Source organism: Pelodiscus sinensis, chromosome 14 (assembly GCF_052426305.1).
Source record: "Pelodiscus sinensis isolate ZL-2025 chromosome 14, ASM5242630v1, whole genome shotgun sequence".
NCBI classification, from domain to species: domain Eukaryota; kingdom Metazoa; phylum Chordata; order Testudines; family Trionychidae; genus Pelodiscus; species Pelodiscus sinensis.
The window spans coordinates 24,001,294-24,018,080 of NC_143065.1; the positions used below are offsets into that span (position 1 = coordinate 24,001,294).

At 43.5% G+C, this 16,787-nt stretch overlaps 1 protein-coding gene across 5 annotated transcripts in view; it reads left to right on the top strand.

Annotated features, from left to right (window-relative positions):
* Positions 1 to 16,787, top strand: part of SLC12A1 (solute carrier family 12 member 1) — a 75,241-nt gene that overhangs the window by 38,543 nt on the left and 19,911 nt on the right. For all 5 annotated transcript variants that reach the window (XR_016350661.1, XM_006135065.5, XM_006135064.5 and 2 more), the window contains 6 exons: positions 1,699 to 1,854; positions 7,255 to 7,354; positions 7,442 to 7,553; positions 10,059 to 10,199; positions 12,693 to 12,799; positions 13,938 to 14,020. Coding sequence is in view for 4 of the 5 variants with exons in the window: in XM_006135065.5 (XP_006135127.3) it covers positions 1,699 to 1,854; positions 7,255 to 7,354; positions 7,442 to 7,553; positions 10,059 to 10,199; positions 12,693 to 12,799; positions 13,938 to 14,020 (699 nt within the window). In the remaining variant the exon portion in view is untranslated. The remainder of the gene's footprint in view (positions 1 to 1,698; positions 1,855 to 7,254; positions 7,355 to 7,441; positions 7,554 to 10,058; positions 10,200 to 12,692; positions 12,800 to 13,937; positions 14,021 to 16,787) is intronic.

Sequence of the window (16,787 nt, forward strand, 5' to 3'; positions counted from 1 at the left end):
TGATCCATGCCAGGGTTCTGGGGACCTCCTTATATCTTTAGTGTTTTTTCTCTTGTCAAAGACTCTGTTCTGAAGAACACCTGGTAGAGACCCACAAACCGTGCAGGTTCACTCTTTGACTCATCATTCTAATTGTTAGCAAGGGAAGTATTTAATATCACAGCTCAAGAGCCGCGGGAATAGTACCTTTTTAAAAGCCAATTGCAATTTTTTTGCAGTGATCCCAAATGATTTCTATGTTTAAAAGGCAGAAACACTTACAATCTTGGGATATATTCTCCTCTTGGTGCATGTGTAAATCTCATTAACATTAATGAGTTATATAAATGCATCAAAAGGAGACAATAACCTATTACCTGCAGTTATAGGAAAATCCATTTTGAGTTCTGAATCAGTGATCTATGATTTGGCCAAAGCATATAAATGCACTCGCTGTTTAAAACCAAACTGGACAAGGCAATCAAAGAGGTACTGTAGGGAACAATAGTAACTCAATATGACTTAAGAGACCCTAATGGTCTGAATATGCAAGAGATCTCAACTCAGCCGTCACCTTTTGCATACAAAACTGTCATCAATTACTTAAGAGAATCACTTCCTTCTTCAGGCTCTGCAAATATACATTCCATCACCTGTGTAATGCCCACAGGCAGTCCTGAACTTGGGACCTCTAGAGCTTGGTGCATGAGCCTGGACAGCTGAGCTAAAAGCCACCTGCTTCTCAGCTCAGGCTGTGGGGCAGTGTTTCTCAAAGCAGTCCACGGCCCCACTCTGAGAAAGCTGCTATTGGGCCGCCCCAGTTTGTTTACTTACCAGCTCTGCAGCCATGGAGCCTCACGCTCCCCTTGGCTACAAATGGCAAACCGCATCCAATGGAAGCTGCAAGGCTCTGTGGCTGTGAAGCCAGTAATAAACAAACCAGAGTGGCCTGGTAGAGGCTTTAACACTACTGTACAGCAAACTCCCTCTCTCTCTGTCAGTCTAGGTCTAGATGCAATTTGTGTAGCTTTTCCCGATCACTTTTACGAAGAGGCTTTTCTGCCTTTTTGCCCAGTTTAGATGAGAAATGAGGTATACAGAGCTCCCCAAAAGAGTGTGTTTGCTCTTCTGTGAAAAAAAGCAGAAGAGCAAATGCGTGTCCTGGACACGGCAGGTATCCTGCAAAATCCTTGTAGTCTCGTTGTCTAACTGCCACTACATGGGACAGTGAATCATACTCAATAGGGTATACTCTAGACTTGCTTTCACTTTCGAAAGGAGATATGCAAATTTGGCACTAATTTGCATATCTTCTTCCGATCAATTTTTCGAAAGCAGGTTTTTTTGAAAGTGAAAGCAGTTTAGACATGGTTCTTTAAAAAAAAAAAACTTTTTTCGAAAGAACCTGTAAATCTCAGTTTTTGAGGAAGAAGGTTCTTTCAAAAAAAGTTTTTTTTTAAAGAACCGTGTCTAAACGACTTTTGTTTCTGAAAAAAACATTTTTGAAAAAGTGATCAGAAGAATGTATGCAAATGAGTGTTGAATTTGCATATTTCTTTTCAAAAGAAGAACATAGTCTAGATGTACCCTAGGTGTGCATCTACACTCAACAGCAATGCACAAATGTTTGATAGGTATAAACCTAGAGGCCCACCATTTTCCAGTGTAGTCCCTAGAGGCCTTTTCCATCTCTGATTTCTCTGATTTTAATTTAAACAGGCTGGAGACCTGCATTCAAGTATTACAACATGTGGGTGTCACTTTTCGGAGCCATGTTGTGCTGTGGTGTAATGTTTGTCATCAACTGGTGGGCAGCTCTCATTACTTACGTCATTGAGCTCTTCCTCTATATTTATGTGACATACAAGAAACCAGGTGAGATTGGAAAAGTTGCTTATTGTTTTTGTTCACTTATGTCATGCAGTTAGTTATGGTAACTGTAATCATCCTTAAGGCTATTGTCTAGACTCTATGGTCATTCCCTTTTCAACAGAGCTTCTGCCTTAAGGAGAACTGGAGGCCCCCAAGCACTATGGGCAGAACACAATGAATTACAGTGAAATCCCACTCTACAGATTACTTAAAGCAAAAGCTCTTTGTATTTTGGGTATTACAAACAGCCCAGGGTAGCTCAAAGACTGGTTTAAACACAAAGTTGTACCAGTTTAACTTAAGGTATGATTTTAAACCAATTGAGTTAAGCAGATGTACGTTGTTGGTGTGGATGCTCTGAAATCAGTTTGATAAATGGGCACAATCTAGACTGATATAAACTTAGTGTAAACAGATATTAGAGCATTCATGCAGAGGTAGGCATAGGTTTCACTAAGGCCGCTTTTAAATTTGATTCAAGTTAAACCAATGTATAGAAAAAAGTGTATAGAAAAAGCCCAAGACTAATAGAGAATTTGGGACAAATAGGCAAAAAAAAATTATCACTAAGACATGAGTATACTACTTTAAAGTTTCCAAAATATGGCTCTAATAAAGGTCCTTTCTCTATAGCACATATACAGGCAGTCCCCGGGTTATGTACAAGATAGGGACTGTAGGTTTGTTCTTAAGTTGAATCTGTATGTAAGTCGGAACTGGTGTCCAGATTCAGCTGCTGCTGAAACTGACCGCCAGTTCTGACTTACATACAGATTCAACTTAAGAACCCCAAGCGTCCCCGAGTCAGCTGCTGCTGAAACTGATCAGTGCTGATTCCAGGAAGCCCGGGGCAGAGCAACTCTGCCTCGGGCTTCCTGTAGTCAGCGCTGGTCAGTTTCAGCAGCGGCTGACTTGGGGACGCCTGGGGCAGAGCAGCTGGGGTGCTGCTGGGTTGCTCCAGTAGCACCGCTCCTCGGCACTACTGGACCAACCCAGCAGCACCCCAGCTGCTCTGCCCCAGGCGTCCTGATTCAGCCACTGCTGAAACTGACCAGCAGTGGCTGAATCAGGACGCCTGGGGCAGAGCAGCCAGGGTGCTGCCGGGTTGGTCCAGTAGTGCCCAGAGCGGCGCTGCGGGACCAACTGGCAGCGCCCCAGCTGCTCTGCCCCAGGGTCCGGCAACAAAAGCCTGGTCTGCTGGGGGGGGGCACACTAGCTGCGCCCCCCCCCCCCCAGCAGACCAGGGACACGGGGAGCAAAGCCGCAGTGGCAGCGGGGTGCCGCGCCTCTGAGGCTTTGCTCTGGCAAAGCCTCAGAGGCGCGGGTCCGCACTGCGGCTGGGGCTTCGCTCCCGGTGCCTCTGGTCTGCTGGAGACCGTCTCCAGCAGACCAGGGGCACCGTGAGTGAAGCCGCAGCAGCGGCGGGTTCCGGCGCTTCTGAGGCTTTGCCAGAGCAAAGCTTCAGAAGCGTGGGAACCCGCCGCTGCTGCGGCTTCACTCACGGTGCCCCTGGTCTGCTGGAGACGGTCTCCAGCAGACCAGGGGCACCGTGAGCGAAGCCCCAGCCGCAGTGCGGTCCCGCGCCTCTGAGGCTTTGCCAGAGCAAAGCCTCAGAAGCTCCGGAACCCGCCGCTGCTGCGGCTTCGCTCACGGTGCCCCTGGTCTGCTGGAGACGGTCTCCAGTAGACCAGGGGCACCGGGAGCAGCTTTTCTTGCCCCGGAGGTCAAGGTGGCGGATCGCTGCCTGTGAGCTCCGGGACGAGAAAGCCCCGTTCGTAAGTGCGGATCCGACGTAAGTCGGGGACTGCCTGTAATCCATCCCTTTGGGAAGCCAAAAGGAAATGCCCTAATCACAAACTCCAACTCTCTTTAGGAGGTATAAACTCTGTTACTGATTCCTAGATTAAAAGGATTTCAAGCTGCAGCTTTCATCTGGCCTTCTCAACCAGCCCTGCTGGTGCTAGAACCACCACTGAGGAGAATCTACTGAGGGAGATTTTGCTCCCAAACATATACTGCTTTATCAGACTTTTGCAACTAGCAGTCTAGCTCAGCTGGTCTTAGCAGACTCACCTGTGCAAATGAACCAAGCTGTTCTTTCTTTTTTTTAAATCCAGAAGTGGATCATCTGCTACTCCTCCATTTGAAGTCTTACATCAGAACAGTCACTACTTTCAGGCTATTTCTTCACTGGAGAGTTAACTGGGGCTCTTATCTTAGTGTGGCCCAGATCTTCTCCCCCTTACTGGAACACACAAGACTCTCTCACCAGAGTTTGTGATGCTTTCCACCTGGACTAGCTAGGTGTGAATTATAGAGCCTGGATTCTACATTCACTCGAATTCTTTACCCACCCATTTTGCAGTGAGGATCTAGGCTACATCAGTGGAGTGCAGATAGTCCTCCAATGCTTAGAAGGATGAACAAGAATCCTAGAGCACCTTGTCTTATTGAAATGCAAAAAACCACAGACTATGCCCTCAGAAGTCCTAGTGACAGGCACAGGGAAATGCAGAACCAAAGAGGACAGTGTGGCTACGTCTAGACTTCATCCCTTTTTCGGTAAAGGGATGTAAATTAGGCACATCAATATTGCAAATGAAGCCGGGATTTCAATTTCCCGTGGTTCATTTGCATAATGGCGGCCACCGCTTTTTTCAAAATGGGGCTTTTTCGAACCCTCCCCCCAAAAAGGCTGTTTAGATAGGGCATTTTTGACAGAAATGGGATGTAGAAATGCTGTGTCTTAAAAGAGATGTAGTCTAGACACGACTTGTAACTCAGGCAGGACTTTGATCTATGGTGGTTCACACTAGGCAAGACTATCCAGATGTTCAGACCTGGGTTCCAATCATCTGGGCTAACTCAGCTGTGAAGACATACAAAAAGCAGCAAGCTATCCTGCTTACATATCTGCATAGAAACTCTCTCCCTCTGTCCCACCAGGAGAGGAACACTTCTACTAACCACCTATATAGAATGTTACATTCTTTTTGGCAGCTTAGTGATACTCAGCAAGGCGTGATGTTCTTTCCTACATTGGGAAGGAAAAAGAAAATGAAAAAAAAACATGTTCAGAAATCAGAAAGTTGCATATGATATTAATTCTACACTGGTATAACTGGTAAAGCTCCCCATTTACACAGGCATGACCACAGCATTTAGAAATAATTTACTTCCACTCTGATTTCTTCAGCCAAACATCAGTATAAGTGAACAAGAAGGATATCAGCAGCAAAAAGATGTGGCTTTTGGAAAGTGATTACGCACAACTGAATGATCACATTCTGCCAGACTAACAGCCTTGAGCATTTTAGCAAACAGCTGGGAATTTAAGCTAGATTTTTACACATGCCCATAATTAGACCTGCCACTTGCTGGATTTGTGCAATAACTGCAGGACTTGGTTCATGAACATTAAGTTTGCCAGGATACACGGGACCAGTCCCTGCAAGTTCACATTTGGAATTTGAAGGAACATTCCCTGGCTTTTCTCCTGCCACAAGCCCAGGACTAACCCCCTTCTTATTTCAGATGTTTTGACACACCCCTACTACTTACTTCTCCTTTCTGCTCTTAGAATCAGTCTTAGGGAACACTGATGGGCTGCCTTGCCAGCAGGCCCTTTAGGAGGCACAATGGTGCACAGCTTCCGCTCTCTCCAAATCTTGAGAGTTGCTTTGCAACTATGTTTAGGATCCTGGGGCACTAGTATTTCCTTTCCTTTCTTTCATTGGTCTAGGGATGAACTAAAACTTCTTGCCCCCTGCATCTCTCAAGTCCTTATGTGCATTAGAAGTTCAGCAGCTGTGCCAAGAAACCCAAGGTGTGTTGGATGCAGAGCTGCCACTTGGCTCTTGTAACATGGCAGGACTCACCACCATGGTGCCTCCTGCTGGTCACTTGGGAATTAGCATACTGGAGCACCCCTTTTGGCCAGTGTTTTGCCTGATGTTACCTTTTTTTCTCACCACTTTGTGTTAGGGCCCATGTAACTCCAAGACCATAGCATCCTCCCCTCTGGGTACTGCTTGACTGCAATGCCTTCACACTCTGAGGTCCTCCCCGCTAGGGAACCTTCAACCCCCTATACCCACCTTGCTCCAGTGGCCCTACTGCCAGTCTTCATCTAGCTTCTGCCTTAGGGGCAAACTGCAGTGGTATGGATCTGCTGCCTTCAGCTGCCCTGGTTGCCTCCCTGCAGCCTAAGTGCCCTCAGGCCTTCCCTTCGGCCCTGCAGCCTGGGGGTGTGCAAACTGAGTGTCTTATTTGAGCTACACAAATGGGGTATCTTATGTAGATGCTATTTCGAAATAGCTTATGTCGTCATTTGATGCTGTCTACACAGCACCAAATTTCAAAACAAAGCACGATTCCGAATCATCCCTTACTCCTTGTAGAATGAGGTTTACAGGGATGTCAGAATAGCAAGCCCGAAATAACGGGCTTGCTGTGAAGACTAGAATACCTGAAAATAACGTTGCAGTGCAGACATACCCTGGGAGCTTGCCTGGCCAGAGCTTCCCCAGATCTACCCGCCTTTCCCCAGTCCAGCTCTGTATCAGGAAGCCTCCTACTTCCCTGGCAGCTAGGTCCCATCTACTCCATAGCTGGAGCAAGGCTGAGTGAGCCTGGCCAGCCATCTCTTTTATACAGCCCTCCTGGACTCTGATTAGCTGCTGCAAGGCCTCTAATGATTGGCCCCCTAGTTGTTTTAACCCTTTTTATGCTTGGAGCGGGGTGACCATCTCACTACAGCTCTGCACTGAAAATCTAGCTCCAGAAGGGAGCAGGACTATTGACAATGCCCAGTGCACGCCCTTGAAGGGTGAGGCGATCGAACAGGTTGGCTGTTAGGTGTAGGGAGAAAGGACAATGGCATGTTATATTGTTACACAAGTATTCCCTTACCATGGCAGTATTCTTTGTCTCTGAGACACCATAAATTATAAAGAGGTTGCAACAGTAAGCATTCAGTAGCAAAACAAGCTGGCTTGTGATGGGCTGGCATACCTTCAATTTTCTTCTTTGAAAACACGTGGTTTTCAACTCATTGGAGCTAGTAATGTGCCTTTCTAATGGCTTCATTTCCTCTGCTGAAATATCACATCAAATGCAAATGCTTTACTCAGGGGTGTCCATTTTATGTGTGGGAGAGAGGAAGAAAGTTAATGGAACAGAGAGCAAAACATCTCTTAAGCGGAGGAAGAACATTTCCTATGCTTTTCACACAAAGAATGAGGCAGGATTCATTTGTACGTTTGTATTTGTATCACGCCTCTTTCACGTACACCCCGTATTTGTGTGGCTGAGGGCGATGGCTCATGGAGAAGCGCATGCTGACATTTGTTACAGAACTTAGAAAAGAGTTTTATATGCTGTATTTTTCTTTGTCATACACAGAGGTAAATTGGGGCTCATCTGCACAGGCTCTTTACTATGTTAATGCATTAGACAGTGCACTGGAATTAACTGCTATAGAAGATCATGTGAAAAACTTCAGGTAAGGTTTGCAGGGAAGTAGTGAATGGCTTAATCTGGGGTTAGACAGACTCCCAATTAATTGTAAACTGTTTTCCCCTTCTTCCAGACCCCAGTGCATAGTATTAACGGAAGGACCCATGACAAGACCTGCTCTATTAGACATCACACATTCATTCACAAAGAACAATGGTCTCTGCATCTGCTGCCAAGTATATACGGTAGGGTCTATGTATGTGAACCTAAACATTAAAAGCAAAATTCTCCAGTGTGCACTGAAGAGCTCCATTCTCTCCTCGTTTGGCTCACAATGCTGCCATTGATGCTGAGTACAGCATGTCAATGAACTTTGTCATGTGTCTTGACAAGATGGCTATCAGCTGATGTGGAGCCTGCTGCTTACTGCCTTATTGAGATGTGTCTCGGAGTTCATAATAGACCAAGCAAAAATGAGAAAAGGTTTGGAAAAATATGAATTAGAAGGAAAAGCTTTAAAAAATAGCTACACAGAGGCTAGAGAAAAGAATGGTGGGAAAAGGAGGCAGCATGGTCTCAGGAATAGAGGATATAAATCAAAATACCCAAGTTCTAGCAAACCAGCTTTTGGGAGAAATGAGATTCTGCTCCAGAATATTTTGAAGAATGGAGCTACCTAAGTACACCTTTTTGTTATTATATGATAAGTAGCTACCAGAGATAATATAATATTCCTTTTAATAAGTAACCTGGTTAAACCTTAGGTTTAACTGGTTAACTGATTAAGTGGGATTCCAGGGGGGACTGCTCCAGCCCAGCTGCTGCTCCTGTCCCCTCTTTCCTGCAAGAGAGGTGGCTGGCTTCTGTGCCTGGCTCCCACATGCATGGGGTGGCCACCTCCAGACCTCCATGGGGCTGGAGCAGCCCTCCACCTGTGGTGGGCCACAAACAAAGGCTGCTCTCAGAGACTAGTTCACTGGTTACCCGTTCACATCCCTAGTATCTACAACTATGTGTTGGGAAAAGATACAGTAAAGATTATAGGGATCTGGTCTTTTAGTTAGGAGAGAACCACAAACAAAAAGCTTATATTGCTACAGTGAAAAGTGTAGTTTAAATGTCAGGACAAACTTTTTAACTATAATAAAACTAAATACTAGAACAAGCTGCAAAGAAGGGTTATAGACTTACCTTTGTTAGAACTAGTCAAATACAGATAATGCACCCTTTACCTAGTAATAATTAAATCAATGCTACCAAAATGCAGAAGTGTGTACTAGAAGACCTAGATAAGCTCCTTTCCAATTCAAACAAGTCTTTGGGCTTCTCTGCATGGTGCCTTAGATTGCACTAAAGGGGTGTAAATTTTACTGCAAACCAGTGTGTTGTGTAGCAATTGGCCAACATGGACCCTGCTGCCACACACCAAAAGATCCTCAGTGCATGTTAATGTAGTTCCATCCAAATTGTATTACAGTACATTGTCATACCAGAGAACTTGTAGTTCATGGCAACAAGTGAGACGTGGGCCAGTTAGTACGCAATATGTAGTGAACATTAGAATTTACAACCTTCTAGTGAGGGCTAATATACTACACCTAAACTGCACTTTTAAATCGGAAAAAGATATGCAAATTGCATACTGCAAATTTTTCCAATTTACTTTCTAAAGAGACTCTTTCGAAATTGTGAAAGAAAGTGCTCTTTCGAGCCATACCTTATTCCTCATAGAACTAGGTTTGGATGGCAAAAAAGCATATCCGTTCTTTCGAAAAAAAATTTGAAAAAGCAGATGCGTTCCTTGGACGCAGCGTTGCTTTTTCAGGCTACTTCCAGTAGCCTGAAAAGCAATACAGTCTAGACGTAGCCTAAGTTTGATATGTCCTGCATGAGTATATGGGCCTGATACTACATTGCTGAAGTTAATGGGAGCTTTGCCGTTGATGTCCATGGGTCTAGACTAGAAAACTTCACATAGTGTGGCTTCAGCAAGTTTTCTTATTAGGCATCTTCTTATAATATTATTAGTTTTCATATAGCATTAGAAGATTTTGTTTCTGCTTATAATACAACACAAGGTGGTTGTGCTAGTGCAAACATTTTTGTTGGTTTTTCTTTCTCTAACAATTTAAGCTAAATTTAGTTTAGTGGATAATAAAAGTGTGATACAATGAACCTCTGTGATTTGTAAAACTAAAAATAGCCTGGTGATAAAAACAGCTATGTGTTGTCAGTGGGAATCCCGTAATGATTACAAATATTGTAGCTGTTGAATTTTACCCAATTAAACTATCAGATGATCACTGGAAAGACACAGTAACAAAGGAGTTTGTGTGTCCAGATGAGTAAAGTCCAGTTTGCTCTTACTGGCAGAAGATAGGGTTTTAATGACTATGTAAGATCCACTGAATCTTCCTGTAGGATTGCTTATGTAGTTAAGTCAGGTAGGGAGTTTATTCGCCCAGAGATACTTCATCACACTATTGTTCTAAGATGTTACAATTCTGAATAGTCTTTTTTTTCTGTCAGAATCACTATATTTAAGTAGCATTAACAGCCTTGGTCCTCTTGAACTGAATGTGAATTATGTTACCAGCACAGTTCTTTTACAAGCACTGAATCTCCATGGACTCTTTTTGGAAATATATTTTTCTGACTTCTCTCAAACAACAGACTAGGAAACACCTTCAAAATCACAGTGCAGTATATAAAACAAAGTCTTCTTACTAATATTTTATTGCATACCACAGGGACCACGCAAGCTATGTGTTAAAGAGATGAACAGTGGCATGGCAAAAAAGCAGGCCTGGCTTACAAAGAACAAAAGAAAAGCATTTTACGCTGCAGTGGCAGCTGACAGCTTTAGAGATGGAGTCAAAAGTCTTCTTCAAGTAAGCTTTTTATTTACAAAACGCGTTCAAGAGTATTACATCAAAGCTTCCCTGACATTTTTACTCTTTACTTGCCAGAAGGTCCCAAATATATGAATAACATGTTAAAAATGTAGAGGGTGTCCTGATGATACCTCTGTTTGTAGTATAGTTTACTTCAAGAACAGATTTGGTTCCAGGCTATGGAACAGTGAAACAAAGCGGGGTGATTCTATCCCAAATGAATGAGTCCCTATTACGAAAACAGAGGTGCCTTTAGGGCACCATACCAATGTCTGCACCTGTAGTCAGTGCACAGCAAACGAATTCTGGTGGTTGGTAATATGTAGTACATTAAACATTTGATAATGTTTTTGTATTTCATTTCACAGAAAATATTTTTATCACTTTATATAATTTTGCAAAAATAGTGAAGCTCACTTCAATTAATAAAAATTCACTTCCTGAAACATTTTCCTAACACTCCAAACATATTCCAGATTGCTTTTAAACAGTCCATTAAAATTAACCTAACTTCACTGAAGATAGCATTGTCAGAGGCTAAATTGCTACCACTTTTAGATCCTCCATTTCCTTGTCTTTCGCAAGCACGTATGTAAACATGTACATCTGGAGATAAAATACGGGGGAAGAATCTTATCATTTTCATGTGTGAAACACCCATGTGAATCTCAGTACAGACCATGGACACCCAAAAGACTTTTTGTCAGTTCTCTTGTAACAGCCACTCACTGGTAGGATTTAGGATACACCTCACCAAACTGGCATACTCTGGTCCAGCAACACGGACCATGGATGTTCCTGGACCAGAGAGACCAGGGAGCATAGTGGCAGGAGAGCTGGCAGTACGGGGCTGGGGCTGGAGCTGGAGTCTGTGGCAGCAGGCGGCAGTGGGGGGCTGGGGCCAGAGCCCATAGCATCCTGCAGCAGCTCATGACTGGGGCCAGAGCCCCCAGCAGCCTGGCAGGAGCCAGAGTCAGAGCCTGTGGCCTGGCAACTCTGAGGCTGGGGGCCACCAGCAGCCCGGCCAGGATTGGCGTCAGAGGCAGCAGGGCCAGCAGCCTGTCCAGGGCCAATGGCAGCTCGGCTGGGGCTGGCAGTAGGAGTGGTTGGGGCAGTAGGAGAGCTAGGAACACTGAGGGGCAGCAGGCTGGGGAGCCAGTGGCAGGGGAACTCCCCTGGTCTGGCAAATTCCTTCATTTGGGACTGGTCAGGTCCTGAGAGTGCCGGACTAGGGATTGGGTTTTATCATGTTTGTTCAATGGATGGCAGTGGGGAGTAAGAGAATGTATTAATAAGGCAATGTGTTAATAAATCTTTCTATTGTAATAAAGCTCAGTGAGATTTTATCTGGAGTTTGTGTACAGAACAGTTTGCCAAGCAGTAGTTTTTTTGTTGCTTCTAAGAGCTATTATCTCCTAATGATCTTTTCTTCCATCTTTTTTAAAATGCCATGATCAAAATCAGGTATATGAGTGCAAAATAAACACTTCCCTTTCAGTAGTTTGGGAAAGTGGCCATACCACCGGTAGATTATCATAGAGAAAATCGTTATGAAATTGTTTTGTAGACAAGCTATTCATTTAAATGTGTACAATATGAATGTGTCAGTACAACTCACAAAAACAATTTTCCCATGGCTCTGTCCATTTCCCTTTTGATAGCAATACAAATATGCAAATGCAATATCTCAAGAGCCAATATATTTGTGTATTCTAAGAAAATGTTCCTAACAGATTGCATTTTTCAGTCTACGCTCATACTTAATCAAATTAGATTAACTGGAACTATGGGGAAGCAGCTTGAATCAAGATTTGGTCACTTTTTACATCTGCATCAAGCTTTTAGCACTGTCTACCTAAAAACCATCTCTACCTAAAACGTGCTTTGAACATCTTGTTGGAAGAAGCCTGGTTTGATGTCACATCTTGCCAAAATCTCCTCTTCTTCCTGTATATTTCCAAACTATTATATATATATATATAAGGTTTGCTCAGTTACTTTCAGATCATCTCACCTAACTGGTAAGAATTCCTAAACTAAAGCAAAGATTTATTTTTTAAATAAAGGACTGCCACTTCTCCCTCTGAGTACTTCAGGTCCTTAACGGAACACCAAACACTTGCTTATTTATTTTATGTTACAAGCCTGATGCTGTTGTGTTAGAAAGGGCATACAAACAGCAGCACAAATTGTCTCTTGGTTTTAAGTTACTGAACCATTTTCATGAGAGCATGTCAGAAGAAATGCAAATGAATGCTAATTTAGCAAAACTACATTTCTTTCATCTAAAAGCCATTTATGACTGGAATAATGTAGACCTAATCTTTCTACTTTCTGCTTGGGTACAGGCATGAAGGACATTCACAAAATGTAATCAAATCTTAAGAATATCCAGAACATTACTTCAGTTATCTTTTGCCATTACTTCTCATTTACAGCAACAGCCTGTGCATATGTACCTTTTCATGCAGTATTTTTTAATATCACTAGGCCTCAGGTTTGGGTAGGATGAGACCAAATACCTTGGTACTGGGATTTAAAACAGACTGGCGGGATGCATCTGCTGTACAAATTGAAAACTACGTGGGTGTTATACAGTAAGTTTTGTTTTCATCATAATATTTCTGTGGACTCAAATTATTTTGCATTTCTAAAAAGAAAAGATTTTTTAGATAATAAAAAGTATTCCTAGTAAGTAAAACTGAAAGTATGAAATGCTAGCTGGTGGTCTAACTTTTCACCTTTGGAGTTCTGAGTTCCATCTCCCTCTAAGCTCATGAATGAAAATACGCTTAACCAAGTTCCTAAAGGATGAACATTCAGATGACAAAAGTATCCCCACTGTGGCACACCAGGCAACACCTGTGCAGTGAAGGCCCATCAGTTCCACAGTGGAGATGCTTTGACAAAGCTGCATATGAGAGCTGCACAGTTCTCAGTTTTGTAGAACTACATTTTCTTCTTATCTGTGCACTGGGAGCGGGGGAGGGGGAACCCAGCACAATGGATGATAAGAAAGAATAATGGCATTCTCCTGTAGGCCCAAAGCACTGTGGAAACCCCTTCCTTCATGAACCATAAGGCCAAGGCTCAGCAACTTTGTGGGTTAGGTTATGGCCAGGGTGCAGTAGCCACTCAGAAGTGAATTGCTCCTAGCATGGTCTAAATTTCCAGCAGCACATCTGCCCACAAGCTACTGCTGGTTCAGTCAGCAGGAAAACCTACTCCACATCTCATTATTCAGTGGGATTGGATAGAACACTAGCATGGAGAAGCTACTCAAGGGTGGCACAAGTCCTTAACAAGTCCTTAAAAAGCCGTCAAGGGGGAGCTTGGAGGAAAATGTGAGAGAAGGTCAATTTCAGGGGCAGCATCTCTGTTTCTCACAAGCACCAACTCCTCTGTCTTGAGGGAGATCACTGGAACCTTGCAAATTGACATTCACTTAATTTGGGCCACATTTCACCTCCGATGGATTTAAACATTGCAGGGCAGTGTGTGGTCCACAAAGGCCAATATCAAGCATTTCTCTGAATGTCTTTAAGTTAGGAGCTCTACACAACATGTCTGCTGTAAGCAGTAGTGTACATAAGAGCAAATGTGGGTAAATGGAGTTTAACTATTTGTCCTTTGGGGAATATGGAATTTAGTTTAGGTTACCCACCTTTTTTTTTTTTTTTTTTGGCCAAATCACTGGTGAAAAAGTGCCCATAATACTTTTATTTTTTATTTCAGCGATGCATTTGATTTTGAGCTTGGTGTGGTTATCGTCAGAATTAGCCAAGGCTTTGATATATCTCAAGTCCTCCAGGTTCAAGGTAGGTAGTGATGGAATAATGGAATTGCACTTAACATCTATTCTTAAGGTATGCTTCTTTTTAAAACTACCATTTTCCTATGGGTTTCCAAACATATCAATTTGCGGAACCCTGCTATATGACTTGATAACCTATAGCTTAATTAATGTAAGATACCCACAAGCTGAGCATCAATAAAATATGTGCAACTGCTGGAGCATCCATTTTCTCCATGTTAGTGGGAAAAAAATTAAATCTCCACTGTTGGCTTGAAATCTAGTCATTCCAAAATACTAAAGCAGCTAAAGCAGTTTCAGATATCTGTCCAAAGAGGGAAGTTGTGCCAGCAAAAGTCTGGCATGGATTCCTTGTCACATCCCCATGGTCTAAGGGATAAGACTGTGGCTCTCAGAATCATACTTTGGTTCCTGTCCTTCTCCTGAGGCAACACAGCTAGCTACTGTCTCTTACTTGTAAGCATGTAGTATGGCCAGTATCTTTTTCTGTGGCAGGGTTCTTCTAGTAGAGGTTTCCTGGAGCCACACAGTTACCATTACGTTCTCTTTTCATCCTTAGGATGTGTAAATTTGGAGGCATCTCCCAGCCTCACAAGCACACCTAGGGTATGTCTACACTACCACCCTAGTTCGAACTAGGGTGGTTAATGTAGGCAACCGGAGTTGCAAATGAAGCCTGGGATTTGAATTTCCCGGGCTTCATTTGCATATTGCCGGGCGCCGCTATTTTAAATGTCCGCTAGTTCGGACTCCGTGCCCGCGGCTACACGCGGCACGAACTAGGTAGTTCGGATAAGGCTTCCTATTCCAAACTACCGTTACTCCTCGTGGAACTACCGTTACTCCTCCTAGTTCATGCCGCGTGTAGTTGCACGGAGTCCGAACTAGCGGACATTTAAAAATGGCGGCGCCCGGCAATATGCAAATGAAGCTCGGGAAATTCAAATCCCAGGCTTCATTTGCAACTCCGGTTGCCTACATTAACCACCCTAGTTCGAACTAGGGTGGTAGTGTAGACATACCCCGAGAGTGGAAAATAACAAACAACCCACCACCCCCTTTCCAGAAGAACCCTCAGGGCTTCAAGAGAATTATTTTTCCTCTGAGAGTTAGTCCACTCAAGGGGAAACATCCAACTGAGCGATGGTGATTAATCCACTGTTCATAAAATGAAGTATTTTTTCTGTACATGAACTGGAATGGATCTAATACAAAAATGAGTATATGTATAATCATAAAACAGCATGATGGCTCTTTGCTGCCATCAGCTGGAAGTTTGCTTTTTTCATTTTTCCTTGCAGTATCCTGTTGATACACATACCAAAATGTAGTCATTATACCTAAGGGAGACATGTAGAATAGTGAATTTTTTATGCAAGTAACCACAAACCACAACACTAAAGCCCATCTTCTTTAGTGGGCAAGCTAATTTTGTAATTCCTAATAGCAAATCCCCTTTTAGGTAATTAAGGACTAAAATTCCAGCACTTCCATTTAAAAAACTAGAGCACTTGAGTACGCCACTTCAAAACACACTTTTAAATTCTAAATCAGCCTCTGTGGTCTTCCCTGTTGATATCCCTACTACTTCGATGTACTTGTCTGGGAAACAGTTAAAAATTGACTCCTATTTTAAAACTCTCTGGGAAAGCACATTCTCTAAGACTCCAGTGTAATAGCATTTTTTTTTTTTTTGCCAAACTCTGAACATTTTCTACAGATTGGACCTCCCTAGTCCAGCACCCTTGGGACCTGACTAGCCCCAAATGAGGCAATTTGCTGGATCAAGGGATCAGGGTGGTTCCCTTCCACTGGCATCCTGATAGTGCCCCTCCCCTCTAGCTGGCTCCACTCCAGCCCCACTGCCACGGGGCTCCAGCCTGGCTGCATATGGGGCTTGGGCTCAGCAAGCTGCAACCAGCTCTCTAAGGACAGAGTTCCCCAGCCACCACGGCCCCACTTCTGCCGCACTCCACCAGGGCTCCCCTGGGACAGAGCTCTGTGTCTGCCCTGCTGCTGCTGCGCTGGGACAAGGCTCCATGAAGATGGGGCTTGCCAGTCCCACTGCTGCCTCGCCTGGCTGAGGCTCCCAGGGGATTGGGCTCTGTGGCTGCCCCGCTGTCCTGGACGGAGCTCTCTGGGGACAGGGCTCATCAGGTTGATCATAGGGCTCCCCTCTGTTGGACCCACTGGCTGGCTCGCATTCCCAGGCATCAGGGCTCTTTGGTCCAGCAACATCCTGATCCACAGATGTTGCTGGACCAGAGAGTCACAGATTTAAGAGGATCAACCAGTAATCTATCAGAATGTTTTATTACATTCACGATAGCATTATGTTTAAAAGCATAACTGAATCTTTAGTTTTGAGTAAGTGTGTGTCAGTGGTTATCATCACGTTCTAATCAACACAGGCACTATGCTATCATACTAGAGTCTAATTTAAAGGAAATGTTAGCAATTCAAATGCCAACAGCACTAATAAACTGTAGTGACTGCAGATGATTACATACACACACAGAAGTAATTTACTGGCCAAGGAAGATTACTTCTGCACCATGTCTCACTACAATGAAAACACCTTTCCTTATTAAAAAAAAAAGAGCTTATTACAGACCAAATGCTTATTTTATATTAACTAGTGCTTCACCATAATAAATTTAGTAGCAGCAGATGCTACTTTTCCTTGGAGAAAAATCTCATTTTCTCCAAAACAGAAGCTATTTTGTATACCTTATATTTATAGAATAGTTTAGCTGACTCTTCTGTCTCTG